Raw genomic sequence first — 17,738 nt, 5'->3', positions numbered from 1 at the left:
AACAATAGGATGAAACAGTGAACATGGATTACAAAAAGAACTACAAACCAACAAAAGATATAACCAATATACATGACACAAAAAAGAGGGAGCTCACATACCTGTTGAAAAATAAAAACAAACTCAGTACAGCGACTTCATATTACTGGGATTACTGGGATCAGCAGATTAGCATGTTACAATAAAGTCCTGTACTCGACAGGGAAGCAACAGTTCACACTAAAACATTTAACAACATTGTGAGACAAAATGCATAAAGGGAACAAGCAATCTTTGAATCACTATTGTTTACTTTAACTGTGCGTAATCGCTCTGTAACCAGGAACACTAGCTTGCGCTCACCTCTCCTCAGCAGGGCCTCCAGGCGACTGAGGAGAATAGCGCAACTACATGAAGTGACTTCATGAGAAGTCAAAGGTCACACAAAGTAAAAGCTCCCTAAAATTAAACACAGAAAATAAATATATAGACATACACATGTACATAAACAATACTGACAAACCAAAATAACACTAGAGCATGGAGCTTTGGTGAAATATAAATGATTTTTTTAATACACCCATTACATCGCAAATAAATGAGATAGTATAAAAATTTCAGTTATGCTGTTTTATATGAAAATTTCTTATTCATATAAATCTTATCATTCCAAGAACTGCTTACATAGGATGGCCACACATTTGAACTTTTGTCATTTCATGAAACTTCTGAGAGTAAAAATTGATTCAAGAGAGTGACTGGAAGAGAGAGAATAGATCAAATACCTTCTTGTGCATCAACTCCCATCCAGAAAAATCCTTACTATGTTTCTCCTTGAAGTTGCATGTCCAGTTTTCTCTTGGTTTTAAATGTAACTCACTCTCCACTGGTTTAGTGCTTTGAGAAATTTGAAACATGAAGTGCAACAAACACAAAGTCAATAAATATATGGTTGGTCTATAAATCAAATTGTAACTTGGGCTCATGACTTGAATTCAAGTTCACATGATAACAATACCAGGTTCATACATCTCCCATCATAATCTTGTTTCTGGTCTGGCATCAGACTCCCGCATTTTGTTGCCACAGGGGAAAGGAGATCTCATTCACTATTAAAAAAATGTGAAAAAATGTTAATAATTTACAATGTAAAAAATAAATTGTGGTATGAAGGACCTGAAGCACACAGTGTTATGGACATCTGACTGATTTTTTTTATAATGTTCCTTACTTGTGCAGCTTTCCATCTGCCTCGCTCCGTGCAGCAGAGCTCTCTTGTCAGGTCCCATCGTCTAACTCAGAGGTTCTCAAAGTGGGGGGCATAGAGCCATTGCAGGGCGGTATGAATAAAATAAAAAGAACGCTTGGACACTGCTAGCATAATAGACAGGAATTTGACAGGGCTCCCACACAAACGCAAAGCAGAAGACGAAGCATCGCCAAATATATTTCCAAACCAAATTTCTTCCAAGCCAAATACTAGAAAATAGCTTTTGGCTTCACCTGCACAAGTGCTAAGGTAGGTCTCCCCGACAGAGTTTGTTTCCCCTCCGTCAGGAGCACGCGCAGGGCTGTCCAAATCACGGACAAACAGTATCCCACATTCTTGATTTTTAGTTCACAAACACTTCTTATAATGACTAACTACTCCTGATAGTTTGGAGATGTTAGCTCTTTATACAGTAAAGTTACAGTGGGATACAAACAATATCAGGCTGATCCTGCCACAATTTGTCCCCCCTGTCCATACTCCAGCCTCATCGGACTCTTCTTCTCCAGCTGGGATATCAAACGGATTGGTGAGGTCAAGAAGAAGTAAACCTCAACAATATGAACGTTTGAAGAGAATGTACGTGCAATGTCCAGTACACTTTGCACTGTTTTTCAGTGATTGAATGTAAGCCTATATTGCTGTTCACTCAGTGTTGATTCGGTAGAAAAAGAGATAAATGTATTTTTAGTTTTCTCTCACCTCATGCTTCCTCTTTCTTATCCACACAAAGTCATTTACATAAAACGTTAACAACTTCCTACAGATATATTTAGGGTTTCATTTGCTTATGTTCTGCTGTCACATCAGCTGTGCTCTGTATTCTTGTCAGACAAATCATTGTAACAGGAACTCTGCGACATACAAAGGTAGGCTATACTTTGGCTGTCTTTCTGTCAGAGATCTAATTCAGTGTTCTGTATTGATGCTAATATTACAGATGCAATACTATTGTTTTATACCTATACAAAAAAAATCTCTTTGCTAATATGCTTAGGTGTAAAGTGTTTGCCTGTGTGTTATATGTATTTTTATTACACACATACAAACCTATGATGTGATGTTAAATTACAATATATTTTAAAATTCAGTGGTTAGCACAGTCGCTTCACAGCAAGAAAGTCCTGAGTTCAATTCCTGCACCCTGAATTGGAGAAGTGGAAGAGGATGGATGGAGTAGTATTATTGCTACACCAAGATTTGCACAATGTGGGAGGCATCTATAAAATTTGGCTTGTTTTGGCCATTTCCTTTCCTACTTTGAAGGTTAGCTTTCTGTAGTGTCTTGTAGTTTTACTGACCTGATGTGTTAACATTAAGAGTCCTTACAGATGTGGAAACAGGCAGAAATATAATGCCGTTTGCACATATTTACTCAGCTCTGTACAGGAGCTAAAGAAGAGTCTATGCTGTTGTTCTGACAGTATAATACTCCTGAAGAACAGTAACAATAGCATTAATAAGTGACTGAGCAGCATGGTGACACTTCTCTGTTTCAGTGCCTCATGTTCAGCTGCTGCATGCCTTAACATCCTTCTCCGATTCAAGCTCTTAATACCATCTTGATGACTGAGAACCTACATTGACATACATTCTTCTGTACAGTCAGAGCAGCAGAGCAAATGTCTTAACTACAGCACTTGAAATTAATTAACATTTAAACACAACATAGGGATTTCTTTAGTCAGGATAAATGATATTCTTGTACACAGAATGGCTTTGTTAGGTCATGTTTTCTGCAGTCAATGGATGGACAGATTGACGAATGAGGTCAGGCAGAAGTGTAGTCTATGATCTTTGCTGGTGAAGCAGGTGGAAAAGAGCCTGAAAGGTTGGAGATGCTTTGTAGAGAAGATGAATAATAGTTAGTTTGTTTAGTTTGTTAATTTTTTCATAATTTACCCATATTCATTATTATGTTATTGTCTTTTCTTTGGTTAAAAAAAATTCATTTCAAATGAAAATTATTACAATGATTAAGCTAAATGTAACCCAGTCCTGAGTAAGTGCACCTTGGTTTAGGTTAAGTATGAGCCAAGTGTGAGTTCAAATGATCATAACACACAAAAGTTTCAGTTAACTCCAACTTTAGTTAATGAACCAAGTGGTAACAATTCCACAAAAGGAATTACATCCTGGGCCCTAAAAATAGAAAAAATAAATTCTTTTCCTGTGATAATTCTGGGTTTTGTACCCAGTGTTTTCTGTTTTGAACTTGATATATTCTGTTTGACGTTGTTGTAGTTTTCAGTTTGGATATTACCTTTGCCTAGGTTATGTTTTCATTTTGATCCTGTTGGTTATAAAGTTTTTCCTGTCCTCCCATTTTCCCCCATGCTTAGTCTATGTTTCTATGTTATCTTTCATGTTTAGTCAGTTTTGTCTTTGTGGTTACTTTGGCCTGTCAAGTTCATGTGCCTTAGTCTCAGTGTGCTTGTGCTTGTCACTTCCTGTCACTTCCTGTTTTATTTTGATAGTCACTTCCCAGTGTGCATCATGTTCGGTTTTGCTTCCCCTGCTCGTCAATTAGATTATGGCAAGCCATGTGCTTCCTCTCTGGCCTGATTTCTTCTTGTGTATATTGTCTGTGTCTCCCTCCATCCAGCGTTGTGATCGCTCTCATCTCTCTAGCTGTGTGCTCTGTTGGTTTGTATTCTGTTACTGGCACGTAGAATTGAGGTCAATTAGTTTGGAAATGAGGGAATTCAAATCAATTTAATTTTATTTATACAGCGCCAAATCACATAAACAGTTGCCTCAAGGTGTAAGGTAGAACCTACAATAACACAACAGAGTACATCCCAATAATCATTTGTTTAGTGTGTGCATATCCACTCTTTAAGTCTGACCTCATCACCGCTTTCTGGGTCCAAACTCCTCTTCAGGTCACAAAGTCAAACAAATGGTGCAGCATCAGAGTTAAAAGCTGTCTAAATTCTTTAATCCTTAGTAAAATGATCATTGTGGCTGCTCTACCAGGTGTAACAATTAGGTTTAACATCCAGGCATCCATGAAAAAGGGAGTTATGAAGTTTAACGGAGTTAGACATTAACGGGGAGTTAGCTCGGTATTTTCCATCTAAAGATGATATACCATGTTCTGACTTGGGGATTTCTGGTAATGATGTGCTACGTGGTGGCTAGCTACACAGCTATGATTAGTATAATATAAACACAGTGAAGCTGGAGGATGAAAGCTAACTTTTTTCCACTCGACAAAAGTTAACATGAGGGTTCCCGATGGTTGGGGACAAATGCAACTGCATGGCAGGAATAACATGCTGTAAACGGACCGAACTTCAGGCAGGAGAACTGAGATAATCCATCCACAATCAGAGGTTAGTCATAATTATGCTGCTGCATGGGCTGGGCTGTAGTTACGTTGTAAGGTTTTAAAAACGGAGCCTTAAAACATGCTGCCGGTGAATAGTGGAAATAAAAACCAAGAGGGGCCGACGGTGATCACAGACTTTTTTTAGGGCCTCGATAAAAAGCATTAAAGTGTTAAAAACACAACAGCCTAAATAAATGCAGTTTAGTTTGGACCTGGAAGCACGGTTCATACAATATCATTTAACAAACCGATAAGGACGTTTCCTGGTCAAAAATGACTCAAATCCCTCACGGTGTTTCTGTAGGTAAAAGTAATGCCATCCAGAGTTAGTATCTGTAACTCTACCTGCAAGATTTTTGGGGCCAAGTACAATAAACTCAATAAACATATTTATACAGCGTCGTCTCAAGATGCTTTATATCTTAAGCTAGACCCTACAAAAATACATACAGAGAAAAACGCAACAAGTCCTTTAGGTTCAAGCCTGTGACGAACTGGGAATAAATGTGTGTTTATTTTCAGCTACGACTTTTGTGGTTTATTTCAACTTGAAAAGGGACGTGCAAGTCCTGATTGCCAGCTAGTGTTTTTTGCAGTAACAGTCTGAATGAAATGGAGACAGCTGTAACAGTGAAGATCCAAATAGAAAAGGTAGTGAAGCTAGATGAGTTTAAATACCCGGTCAACCATTCAAAGCAACAGTGCACAAGAAAGGTGAAGAACAGTGTGCAGGCAGGCTGGAGTAGGTGGAACCGAGGGTCAGTGGTGATTTGTGGCAGAAGGAAAGTTGTGAAAGAGAAGATGGTAGTAGGGTATGCAGGGGGTTGATGTGACAGAGGAGGATATTACGGTTTGGTTGAGAGGAAGGAAGATGATCCACTGTGGCGACCCCTTAGTGAAGCAGCTGTTGCTCTTGTCACATCAGTACAGCTTAAGATTTAATGTGTTTTTCCCAAGAAAGTCTAGTAACAACTGTACTCTTCATAGACTCTAGGCTGTTAGAACCCACAGAATTCACACAAATTTGACTCTTAAATTCAAAAGTCAGAAACTTAAAGCTCATCAGGCAGTATTTGCTTTGACAAAGAACCAACTTCTTCCATAGCCCATGATTGCTTGTAAAGCACAGATACTGTTTCAAATTAATTTTATGCTTGTCACAGGATGAAGTGGTGGATTCTATGGTGGCTGATGTTTTTTCTGTCACGCCAACACTCTGCATGTCCTTGTCAAATATCGGTTAGAAATTCAGGGGGTCAGGGTTCCTGCAAGAAGCATTGTAACACAAATGGTAAGATGCTGTAATATTGACATACATCTATTGTTTTTAATACTTCAGGTTAAGTGTCTCACCCACACATCTTTGTGGTTGGATAATACAGTAATTAGGAATGTATCAGTTTACAGGTGAAACCCGCTCAGGTACATTTTCTACAACTATTAATAGCTTGAATGTAGTGAAAATGTGTATTTGATCCTTTATTGTAATTTACAGGCAGATGCTGTGGGTCGCATGTAGACAACATTTTGAAAAATGGAAACTACAATGAGCATATTGAGTAAACATTTTCATTCTAAATATTAATCTCTTGAATTTTTATATTTGCAAAAACTCTTTGATCAAATATCTATATAGGAGCAACAACAGACAGTTGATATTTTAAGGTATATATAATATGTAATTAATGAGGGATCACATCAAAATGCTAATGTTTTTTTTGTCTTTTTCCACAAGGGCCATCAAGAGCCTACAAGAGGTTCTAGAGGAAGAAGAAATAAATGGAACTAATTCACCAATGAGTTTTGACAATGTTGTTGCTCTCCAGTATAAACCCAATAGTACCTTCGAAGGCCTCAACATTTATGCCAGTAATAAAAGGGTATTTAAAATTATGGATTTCAGAAAATTACTGTGACGCTTATATTTTAACTTGCTGGTAGATTTTTAGCAGCATAAGTGACCTACTTTAAAATGATCTGCATACAGGCTTTGGTATTCTGATGATGAATTCTTCTTATATTAAAATGTGCATTATCTCTGCAAAGAAATTGGAAAATCAATAGGATACAAACAGTATACATGTATTTTGATTGCTTTTGACCCAAGTTATAGTAAGTATATTCATATATAATATACTATTATATTAAAGTATATTCATTACCAATGCTAAGAACTTCACAGTTCACACACTATGAATCTTAATGACCTGTCCTATATTTCTACAAGTTTCTCATCATTTTCGCTAAAATATCAACAGCAGCGATGGTTTCCCATGAGCATACACATTTAGGTGTATGGTAAATTAAGTTTAACCATTTCCCTAATCATCACTGTCAGATCATAATTTTAGTTTTTTCCGCAACACGAAACTATCCATTAGCCTTTGTTGAGAGTTTCATTGTGTTATTAAAGGTATTCATATGCAATGTTTCTTTTCTTGTTTTGGCATTGTGCCAATAATATAGGAAATATCATACAACCCTCCTCACAGCAGCACAGTGAGTGTTCACCTGCCGAGTGAACTGAAACCTGAACTGGGCAAAAAGATTGTGTTCCTCATGATTAAGTGGCCTGAAACAAACCAGGTCAGGGAGTATACCTTTATATTATATAATATTATTAATTTTTGTGTGTGCTTAGATTTTACAGTGTTGAACTTCTTAGTTATTTTTTTTTAGCCCAGTAAGACTATTTTTTAAAAATCTATTATTTTACTTTAAGAAAACTTTATCTCACACCTTGATGAATCCATGTGTTTAAAATCACTCTTAAGCAGGGTCAGCAGCAGACCATATGAACTACATGGGCAACCAACTTTGACAGGGGGGCATGTATACCACTATGCAACCATATACGCAGCCTAAACTCTCCAAGAAATGTAGCCCCAGTTATACGATTTCTATTGCAGAGAAATTGAAAAATTAAACATATGTCTCATTGCAGTGCAATTAAAGATATTGCACTTATTTGCCACAAGTTTTCCATTACCAAAAAATATGAATTATTTATTAACTTATGCTTGAAATGTATCAGTAGATTTCAGTATAGGAGCGCAGTGACTTTATTTGGAGAGCATAGACTCACAATAATTTAAATGTTGCTGCTTTTTGGAGCAACATTAAAAGAACTCCAAAGGACACAAATTTCCTACCACTCCTACAAATAAAAAGTTTGGCCACACCTTCTCATTTAATTGTTTATTTTTACAACTTTCTACATTGTAGATACATACTGAAGATATCAAATATATGAAGAAAGGTATGTGGAATTATGTAGCAAAGAAAGAATTGAATGGAAAGAACAGATAAATAACTGATTCCTGAAAGTAGCCACCCTTTGCTTTGTTGACAGTGCTGCAAACCCTTGGCCTTCTCTTAATGAGCTTCATGATGTAGTCATGAAATTGTTTTCACTTCACAGGTGTGCCTAGTCAGGGTTCATCTGTGGAATTTCTTGCCTTCTTAATACGGTTGGGACCGTCAGTTGTGTTGTGCAGAAGTACAAACAAAAGCGCAACCCCTAACTCCCTGCTTCACTGGTTATTTAAAAGTGAAACTACACACTATATACAAAACCTAACGATTCTGTGACGCAAAAATTTGTCACAGATGGTTTGGAGGCCAAGGGCAGGTCTGCTGCTGTTGTCAGTTACTGCCAGGGGACAACTGCTGGAGAGGGTTTTTGAAACAGCCACTTGATTATGGAAACCAATTAGCAGCTGCCAGCTCTCCAATCAAGAAGGACCTGCAGAGACACTTAAAGGCACAGGACACACACATGGAACAAAATCCAGACACCATGATCCAAAATATGGCAAGGGCCATATTAACAGTCCCCAAGTAGTCCCCAAGTGCATTTGTTAAAACCATTAACTGCTATGATGAAACTGACTCACATGAGGGCCGCCCCAGGAAAGGAAGACCAAGAGTCACCTCTGCTGCTGAGAATAAATTTATCCACCAACGTTGCAAGTTAACAGCAACTCAGACTAGAGCCCAGATAAATCCCACACAGAGTTCCAGTAGCAGACACATTTCTTCATCAACTGTTCAGAGGAGACTAATCAGGCCTTTATAACCAATTAGCTTTCATGAAACCAATTCTAAGTAAAATCAACAACCAGAAAAGAATTGTTTGGGCCAAGAAACACAAGTTGAACCAGTGGAAATCTGCAGTGTGATGGTGTGGGGATGCTTTCCTGGTGACACTGTTTGGCAATTATTCAAAATTCACAGTGAACCAGCATGGCTACTAGGGCTGGGTATCGTCTCTGATTTCTAGAATCGATTCAATTCTGATTCACAAGGTCCCAATTTGATTCAATCCATGATTCGATTCGAATCATTTATCAGTACTGACACTTGTGAGACTTCATCTGAGGTGTAAGCATCACAGCAGATGTCTTTGTGTCAAAGTAAATGAGGATAAACTGAGGATTACCTGCTCTCATTTACTATTTTAGGTGTTTAGTGATTGTTGAAATAGTTTTGTGATGTTTAACCTCAGATTCTGGCATTTCAGGCAAAATAAATTTATATTTAAAAATCGATTCAATATTGCTTTAATCAAGCTAAAATCGATTTTAATCGGAAAATCGATTATCAAAACCCACCCCTAATGGCTACCACAGGATCCTGCAGCGACATCATTTCATGTGTTCATTCATAGTTTTGATGGCTTCAGTGAGAACCTACAATGTTAATAGTCATGAAAATAAAGAAAAAACATTAAATGAGAAGGTGTGTCCAAACTTTTGACTGGTAGTGTATGTAAAAATTATTGTATTATTAGAGCAACAGAGTTTAAAGGGATCATCTGAGTTGCTTTTACTGTATGTTTATGTTAAGACCACATAAATATTATTATAAATAATTGGTTTTACCAAGGATGTATTTGGAATCTGCTGGATTTCTGCACGTCATTTCTGCAGACACATCAATACAAAACAGGAAGTGCTATATTCAAACACAGCTGTGCAGAAAGAGATCCTCTTCAGCTCTTTGCAATAATCCTCAAAAGGTGAAAACAGCAAATCCACTTAATGTACAGTTTTATGTAGGAAGGTTTGTGCTAAAGGGAAAAATCAAAACTTTTAAAAACGATGCAGATAATATTATATTTCAGAATAGACAACAGAGCTTACATTAATCTTTCCCGTGAAAACCTACTAATGAATGTGTGTTATACTGAAGAATATTTTAGGATCCCCATATGACGTGTATGATCGAGCACTGGTTGGCCTGAGTGTGCAGGGCAGGAAGATATCAGGACTAAAGGAGAGTGTCAACATCACCATCAACCTTACCAAGGAAATAAATGTAACTGCTTCTGAATTTTGACATTTAATCCAGTTTTGCCTGTTAACATTATATTATTAAATACATTTTTTTATTTTGTTCCACAAAGTTCACAAAAATTATGCATAATAAAAGCATTTTAAAGATTTTTGTTTCATAGGAAACCCAAAAGCCCTCATGCCACTTCTTTAACTTCTCCACACACAGTGAGTAACCAAGCTTCACATCATCATTAGTGTCTAACATGAATATTTATTTTTTAAACTGTAGTCATTGTTGTTTATGTTTTTTTCAAGATCACAAAGATGAGCTGATTTGACCTGGATGTAAAAGCATTTTATACATAACTGATCTCTTTGTTTGACTCACCAGATTTTAGTGAGGATGGCTGCATCACCCTATGGAAACGTAAGGAGAATCATCTCACCTGTTCCTGTGACCACCTCACATACTTTGCAGTGCTCATGGTAGGAGTCAACATTTTCATTATGCAGAGTGGAATTCAGGAGTTACATGTCTTTAGACTCAACAAAATGAAAAAAACACCTCAGTAATAAAATGTGAAAACTCTCTTCGTCCATTTTTCAATATCTCAACAACCATTTTATTATCTGCTTAAGAGCTAGCAGGTGTGTAGCTAACAGTGCTGATTTTACAGCATTAACTTAGTTTAGTGGTTCTAATGCTTTGATAAAATTTTGTTCTGTGACTTGTTTCCCAGGTAGTGACACACTGTGTGTGGGAGTGGTAAATGTGCTTCTCTGAATGTAATCTGTTTAATTGTAAAGTTAATCATAAGAAGTCCAGTGGTAAATAAAACTTTGATTTGATTTTGATTTTGATTTTTTAACCCTTTAATAGGGATTTACTGAAAAACTTGGAAAGTCAACATTTCAACCCTGAAGTGTTTTAAGGATATTACAGTACTTCTCTCTCTTTTCTTTACATTTTCACGTTGTAGAAGTTGCTCTGTATGGTTCCTGACCCATCTGGGCTAAAACATTTTTCAAAAACGCCTTCAGCCTAAACTCAAACTTTCTAGTAATAGTTGCTATTAAATAAGCTGCCCACAGGGGGCGCTCGGGAATGGATAAGACAATAGAAGAAAGCAGGAAGGTCTAGAAATAAATTCTTAATTTACAAATTTACTTAATGTAATGTTTTATTCATAGATGAATAAAACATTACAGTCCTCAGGTTTTCAAAAAATATCTTCTTGAAGGACATTCAAAGCTGTTTTGGATGTCCTTTTGCTACACTCTGTATCAGGATGAGTCTATAATAATGCTTCAATAATGCTGTGTTTTTTTTTCTATCTAGGTACTCTTTAACTGTAGTAATAGTATCTTGGAGTTCATGCTGAAATACAAAACAGTCAGCAGATGGTATTGCATGATTGATCAAAATCTGACAGTACCTTTAGTGTGTTCATAATTACATCAGCTTTGTTACGATTCACAACACCACTGGCTGAAGTGTAAACATGACAGAGCCCCCGCTGTGTCTTACAGACAGCTGCAGACACTCACTGTTGTACCTCTCTCCTGACATCTTACATTTCAAAAACAATTGAACCAAAAAATGTCATCACATCATCAGAAAGTTTACCACTGATTTTAGTTCAGTTCTTACAAGCTATGTCGGCCTTTTCTCAAGTATAGCTTCTTGACAGCCATCCGTCCACTCAGACCATTTCTTATGACACTTTTGGAAACTGAAGGATCAACTGAAGGGCAAGAAGCATCTGTCATGTCCTGTGTCAGGTCTTTCCTCTTTTTTTGTTCTACTTCTTAAAGACATTATTTTCACATACTGGCCTGCTGCTTCTTCTTCAGTCCAAGTTCCTCTTTTAAGGATGCACCACACCATGCTGAGATATGCCATGCTTTTTGCTAATAGGTTGTTGGGAATCAGTTTGTTGGTGCAAATATACTATTCAATGCCCTTAAACCTGTGTTACTTTTGCCATTTTTCATAGGTTTAACTTGATGGCTTTTGCAACAAGCTGCTACTAACAAAGTTTAATTTAAAAAGAATTATAAGAAGAATCTTTAGAAGCTAAATATAAAGAAATGAGGGGCGCTTAAGACTTTCATGATACTGATATTACTGCATGCTGTTTTAAAATAGAAAGATGTCTTTGAACTGTGTCATTCCTGATGCTACCACAATATGCCACAACAAAATCTCCACACAGTCATCTTTTCCTGCTACAAATGCTCCCTTTACATCTCATGAGTGCAGTCTTTATTCCTCTGTTAGTGCCATCTGTACTCATCCACTGTTCATATGTTCATTGATTTGTCCCAATCTTATCTGTATCATTTTTTTTCTAATCTACATCAGCTCTTCATTGTTTGTGTGTCTTTTTCTTTTGAATTTTAACTCACAATGGAGATGATGCAAAATAATGTGAAAGTGTGTTTTCTGCACAGGTGGCTGCTTCGCCATCACCTAAAGACCAAAAGATTTTAACATACATCACTCTGATTGGCTGCAGTCTCTCTCTTTTTACCCTGGTCATCACTGTTTTGCTCTTCATCACAAATAGGTAATTATCTGTTTTCTGCTTGATGACATCCTTCAAAATTTAATCCTCCCTATTTCTAGTAGCATCCTCCTGTCCTGCTCCCATCAACTCTTCAGCATCTGCTCTCATTATCCAGTCTCGCCTGACTTTTTGTCAATTAGTTATCCTTTTTTGTCTTTTTTCATTATTCTAATCTTTTTCTCTTATGCCACTGTTTCTCATCTGCATTATCTTTATTCTTCATTCTCTTTCCTTTATTTAGATTATCCATTCTTTCTTCCTTACTGGATTTTCCAATTTTTACCAAACAAAATATGACCAAATAATCTGCTTGAAAGTTGTCACTTAACCATGAATCGTATCTACTGCATTTTCCAGAAAAGTCAGAGAAGATGTTTCTATGAGAGTCCACATCAACCTTGTGATTGCACTGATCCTCCTCAACCTGCATTTCCTGCTAAGTTCCACCGTAGCAGCAGTGTCCTCCGCTGGGCTCTGTTTATACATGGCTCTTGCCCTTCACTACTCTCTCCTGGCCACTTTTACCTGGATGACCTTAGAGGGATTCCACCTCTACCTTCTCTTAGTCAAAGTCTTCAACATCTACATCAAGAGATATCTACTCAAACTCAGCATGGTGGGATGGGGTGAGTGGAATAATTTAAGCAAGAAGCTGTTATTATCGTCATCTGAATAACTGTTCAGTTCTTGTGTTTCAGGTGTTCCTGCAGTCATTGTGTCAGTGGTGGTGATCATAGACAGAGGCTTTTATGGCCATGTCCCTTTGGACACGTCTAACTCCAACAACACTGCAATGTAATTCATATTTATTCATAAAATGCTGCTATATGCATCATACTTTCTGTGTCTCTTCATGTTCACACTGTAGTCCTTTGTCATAAACGTAACATAAACGTTAGGCAGCAAACCCAGTTTCACCAAGCATCTAACTTGCCAAAATTAAAATACTGATTAGTTTCTGGTATATTTAACCACATGTATCTAAATCATCTGCAGTAACATCTCTATGAAGTACAGAATGTACTTTTTAATTTCACAGTGTGAGAGACTAAAACATGGATCACCTAAACTCCCTTTTTTTTTAGATGCTATATAACCAATAACACTGTAAAGATGGGGACTACATTGGGACCGTTCAGCTTGGTGTTCCTCTTTAATATGTTCATGTTAGGAGCGACAATCAGACGTGTTTGGATTCTACGCAAAAGCACAGAGGTACGGGCAGTTTAAAATTGACGTTTTCTCTGTCAATATGTTCTGTGAAAACTCAAAAAACATCAAGAAATGTGTCTATTTAACAAGAAAAATAAAGACTATTCCTCGTCATCACTATTGTTCATTTTTATTTAATGTATAGAGGTTCCTTTTAAAGGTTAGACTGTAGGTTGGGTTGTCTGTTAGTTTTTAAGAGCAAGTAAAATCTCAGAAAAATAAAGGAACATTTCTTAATCAGAGTTTGATGAAGTGAACTTCTGGGATATTGAACTGATCAGTTAAGTAGCAGAGGGAGTTCAGTTTCAGCTGCTTTGATGTTGATGAAATTAACAACAGGAACCCTGACTTTCATTAGGTATAAGGATGAAATCCTTGGTCCCATTGTCAGACCCTAAATTGGATCAGTGGGTCCTGGGTTCCTCCTGGTGCATGACAATTGCTGACCTCGGTTGGCAAGAGTATTCAGCCAGTTACTGCTGGATGAAGCACCAGATACCATTTACTGACCCCACACCTATCTGACCTAAATTCAATAGAACAACTCTGGGTCATTATGTTTTGGTACGTCTGCTGGCAGCACTTTATGTTTGCTGCCAGGTTGCAGCTCAACTGTCCAGGAGCTCAGTGATGCCCTGATCCAGATCTGGGAAGATATCCCCCAAGACAACATCCATCGTCTCATTGAGATCTGTTGTTTTCTTTTAACCACTGTATAATATTTTGTTGTCATTTATTAAAAAAAATAACAAAACACATACTTATGTTAGTAGAGACTCTTAAAACATATTTATATAACTGTTTTAGATGGTATATAATATCATTCGCCATTGTATATTTCCCAAATCAGTTTGGGCAGAGTAACCGTGACAGAGCAAAGAAAAACATGTGTACCCTGCTGGGAGTCATGACTCTGCTCGGCATTACCTGGGGCCTGGTCTTCTTCTCTTTTGGCTACCTGACCACTGCTGGCCTCTACCTCTTCTGCATCCTGAACTCATTTCAAGGTCTGTATAAGATTTTGTGTGTTAAGCTCAGTTGTTTTTAATTTTTTTATTGAAAATATTTTTATATCATTTTGTAAAGGAAGTACATTAGTACATTTGTGCATTAGAGCTGTGATTTAATGTTTTGGAGAACCACAGAAGAATTTGAAATTTCAAAAAAATAAAAGATAAAACACAAGTTTCTCAATATCTACTTTATAATAATTAGTGCTGTCAAAATTGATGCGTTAACGCAAATTAATCCGCCTTCACGGTCAACACGATTAAATTTTTTAAGGAATTAACGCATCTGGAATGCAGAATGACTCAAAATCCCTGAAATGTTTCCAAGTAGATTTACCTTCGCACATGCGCAAATGGGCAGCTGAACCAATCAACTCAATATGGAAGATGACAAATATGGCGTTATTTTCGTGCCACTATTCTGAGCGCACGTAAAACAATTTTGAGCACAGTTGCAGGTGCAAGTGTTGCATTTTGAGGAGAAAAGCTAAATTTGAGTGAAGAAAATTCATTGCTGCAGGCAAAAAATGTATTTCAGTGTTTGCTATTATCCATACACACACACACAATAGCTGCCCCTCTCACTCAGTTTTTGCCTTTGCGCTTGGTCACAATGTGTTGCTTGCGCTCTCAACATTTCTGCCTGTGTGCGTTCAACTCTTTCTGTACACAGTTATATTTGTGCCACAAAACCAGCCAATCACAGACTTGGATGGAAAAAAATCTGATTGGCTGTTTTGGTCTCCAATCAGCTTGAAATGACCAAATGCAATATCCCAGAATCCATTTCGTCCAAAACTCAAACGAGGCAGTGGCGGAGGAACGCAGAGTGGCGGAGTTTGAAATATTACTCTTTCTGGGTCACAAAATAAACTAAAATAAGATATTTTCATGCAAGAATGGTTGTGTGTAAACTTCAAATATCTGCTCGATTTATCAAGACATCACAGATTTGCATAAGTGCTCTAATGTTTTCGGAGATGCCTGTTACCCACTAGCTGACCGGGTGGTCACTCGGGTTAAACATAATATATAAGGCTGAAAATACAAAAAAATTCGGCCGATTACACCAGCAGGTATTATAGGAAAAACCATAAAGCCTTTGAACTAAAACAAACGCTGTTGTGACAGTGATGTACACTGTCTTGTTGTGTCTTTTTTTCATTCTAGCTGAAGTACGGGATCAATCGCGTTCCTTTTCCCCTCAATACAGATGTATTGTAATTGTATTGTCCAGCCCACAGTTGATCATGACCAATTGGCTAATCCACCACTTTTCATTGTTTATACCATTACAAAAACAAATAAACAACCAAACATAAAAATGAAAAATCAACATCGGCCCACAGGTCAAATGCCCGGTATGCCCAATGGCCAGTCCAGCTATGCGGTCAGCTGGTGGGTAACAGGCATCAACTTTTGGAGATTTACTTACTTGGATTATTGAGAATGCATCAAGACAATTTATCAGGAACTTTCAAGACTAAACAACGAGCTTTGAATTTGACAGTGTAATTTATTCCCGCTGAAAAAAAATCAAAATGCAAATCTAATCACCACTTAGCACATACGTCATCGCTGTCTCCCCTGTTCCTTTGTTAGAGCATGTATTTCCATTTCTCCCTTCCCAGTTCCCCACCCCGCAAACAGACACTCATCCACTAGTCTTGTGTATTGCCTTAGCTTTATGTTTTAATGAGTGTATTTTTCTAAATTCTAGATCTAGAGATTTCAGTTTCCCTTTGTACTCCTGAAAACCAGTCTTTATTAAATCAATGACTACCTTTGAGTTTCAACCACTCTGTCTCCACATATCTGTGTTTGGATCCTTCCCAACTTACAATCTGCACATGCTGCAGATTGTGACACATAGTTCATTTACTGCTTTCATTTTCAAATCAGCATCCTCATTGCATCTCCTGTACACAGTGTAAACATTTGTCTCTCTCTCTCTTCCTTGTGCCATGCAGGTTTCTTCATCTTCCTGTGGTTTATGATGTCACTGAGAAAGGCTAAAACCTCAGTTACTAAAACAAGCAGTGAAACACGTAGCACAAGCACCTAGCTTACACACAACTACCAATACCCCAAGAATTTCCTATTTGTGTGCTGTTGGAATGTGTAATGTAATATGAACCTAGAAACGTTAATTTTTTCTCAAGGTCACGTATACATGACCATTGTATCTGATAATAAGTGTGAACATTTTAACAGCTCCACTTCAGTTTGAAGCTTTCTTGTTATTACAATAGAATCTTTGTGGGAAAGAGTTTCTTTCCACCACAATTGTGGTCCACCAGACCAAAATACATCAAGTGTCTCTTGTGCACTCACTTTCAGATATAAGAGGTATAAAATGTACCCTTTTAAGTTTTTTTTTCTTTTTTTTTACATTTCAACTTTCTGCGTATAACAGCCGAGATACTGGTTTTAAATTAAACTCGCCTGCTATTAGTTTAGTGTTTTAAGAAGCTGTTATGTTGATTGCATGAACAATGCTTTATTATAATTTGACTGCTTTGAAGTTTATTTCTTATTAAAACACACTGTGAATCACTAAAGGCTATGGTGTCAATAGTAACAGTAATAGCTGCCTTTCATTCTTTCTGCACAATGATGATCCTTTTTGGTTAAATATTCGGTTAATATTTTTATAGAATAACTGTGCATATTTTTGAAGTTATACAGAATTTTACCTTTACTCTATGGACATTTTACAACTTATAGGCAATCTAAAGGTATAATACCAGTTTAGTTCAGTATCATTATCAAATGGTATATCATAGTTTAAATATCAAAACTGTTCTTGATTTAATTTAGTTTTTACTTAATTTCATGTGTATAAAAAATTTGCATAAACTTTCAGAGAACTAGAACTAAATCCTGGACCTTATTCAAACATCAGTGATTTGGACTGGCTACAACTAATTAGCCTAGTTAGCCTATGGGCACAGCTATCTCTGCATTGCTTTCCACCTCAACTAACTGTGCTCCAACCACCGTCCCAGTTAGTAAGGCTACACCTGCAGCTAATAGTGTTTACCCCCTGTTGTCCGGGCCTCCACTTCTGCTGTTTGGGTTACC

General features: G+C 37.1%; 1 protein-coding gene across 1 annotated transcript; it reads left to right on the top strand.

The window, feature by feature from the left end:
- Positions 1-2,933: 2,933 nt before the first annotated feature.
- Positions 2,934-17,205, top strand: LOC109202805 (adhesion G-protein coupled receptor G5-like). The gene is made up of 14 exons (XM_025908146.1): positions 2,934-3,080; positions 5,747-5,874; positions 6,079-6,142; positions 6,319-6,463; positions 7,050-7,169; positions 9,777-9,902; positions 10,042-10,087; positions 10,254-10,348; positions 12,317-12,432; positions 12,790-13,058; positions 13,131-13,227; positions 13,518-13,647; positions 14,495-14,651; positions 16,625-17,205. Exons 1-14 carry the CDS (start codon positions 3,040-3,042, stop codon positions 16,717-16,719), a joined length of 1,629 nt encoding a protein of 542 aa, XP_025763931.1. The 5' UTR covers positions 2,934-3,039; the 3' UTR covers positions 16,720-17,205.
- The last annotated feature ends 533 nt before the right edge of the window (positions 17,206-17,738 follow it).

The sequence above is a fragment of the Oreochromis niloticus genome, linkage group LG1 (assembly GCF_001858045.2).
Source record: "Oreochromis niloticus isolate F11D_XX linkage group LG1, O_niloticus_UMD_NMBU, whole genome shotgun sequence".
Lineage (NCBI taxonomy): Eukaryota > Metazoa > Chordata > Actinopteri > Cichliformes > Cichlidae > Oreochromis > Oreochromis niloticus.
This window is presented reverse-complemented; position numbering and strand designations above follow the sequence as displayed.

What these genes read in the sequence shown, in the direction of transcription:
- LOC109202805 (XM_025908146.1), top strand. Translation starts at nt 3,040, where the DNA reads ATGATCTTTGCTGGTGAAGCAGGTGGAAAAGAGCCTGAAAG. An exon ending in ACTCAGCATGGTGGGATGGG is followed by an intron (nt 13,059 to 13,130) that starts GTGAGTGGAATA and finishes CTTGTGTTTCAG; the next exon opens with GTGTTCCTGCAGTCATTGTG. An exon ending in AACTCCAACAACACTGCAAT is followed by an intron (nt 13,228 to 13,517) that starts GTAATTCATATT and finishes CTTTTTTTTTAG; the next exon opens with ATGCTATATAACCAATAACA.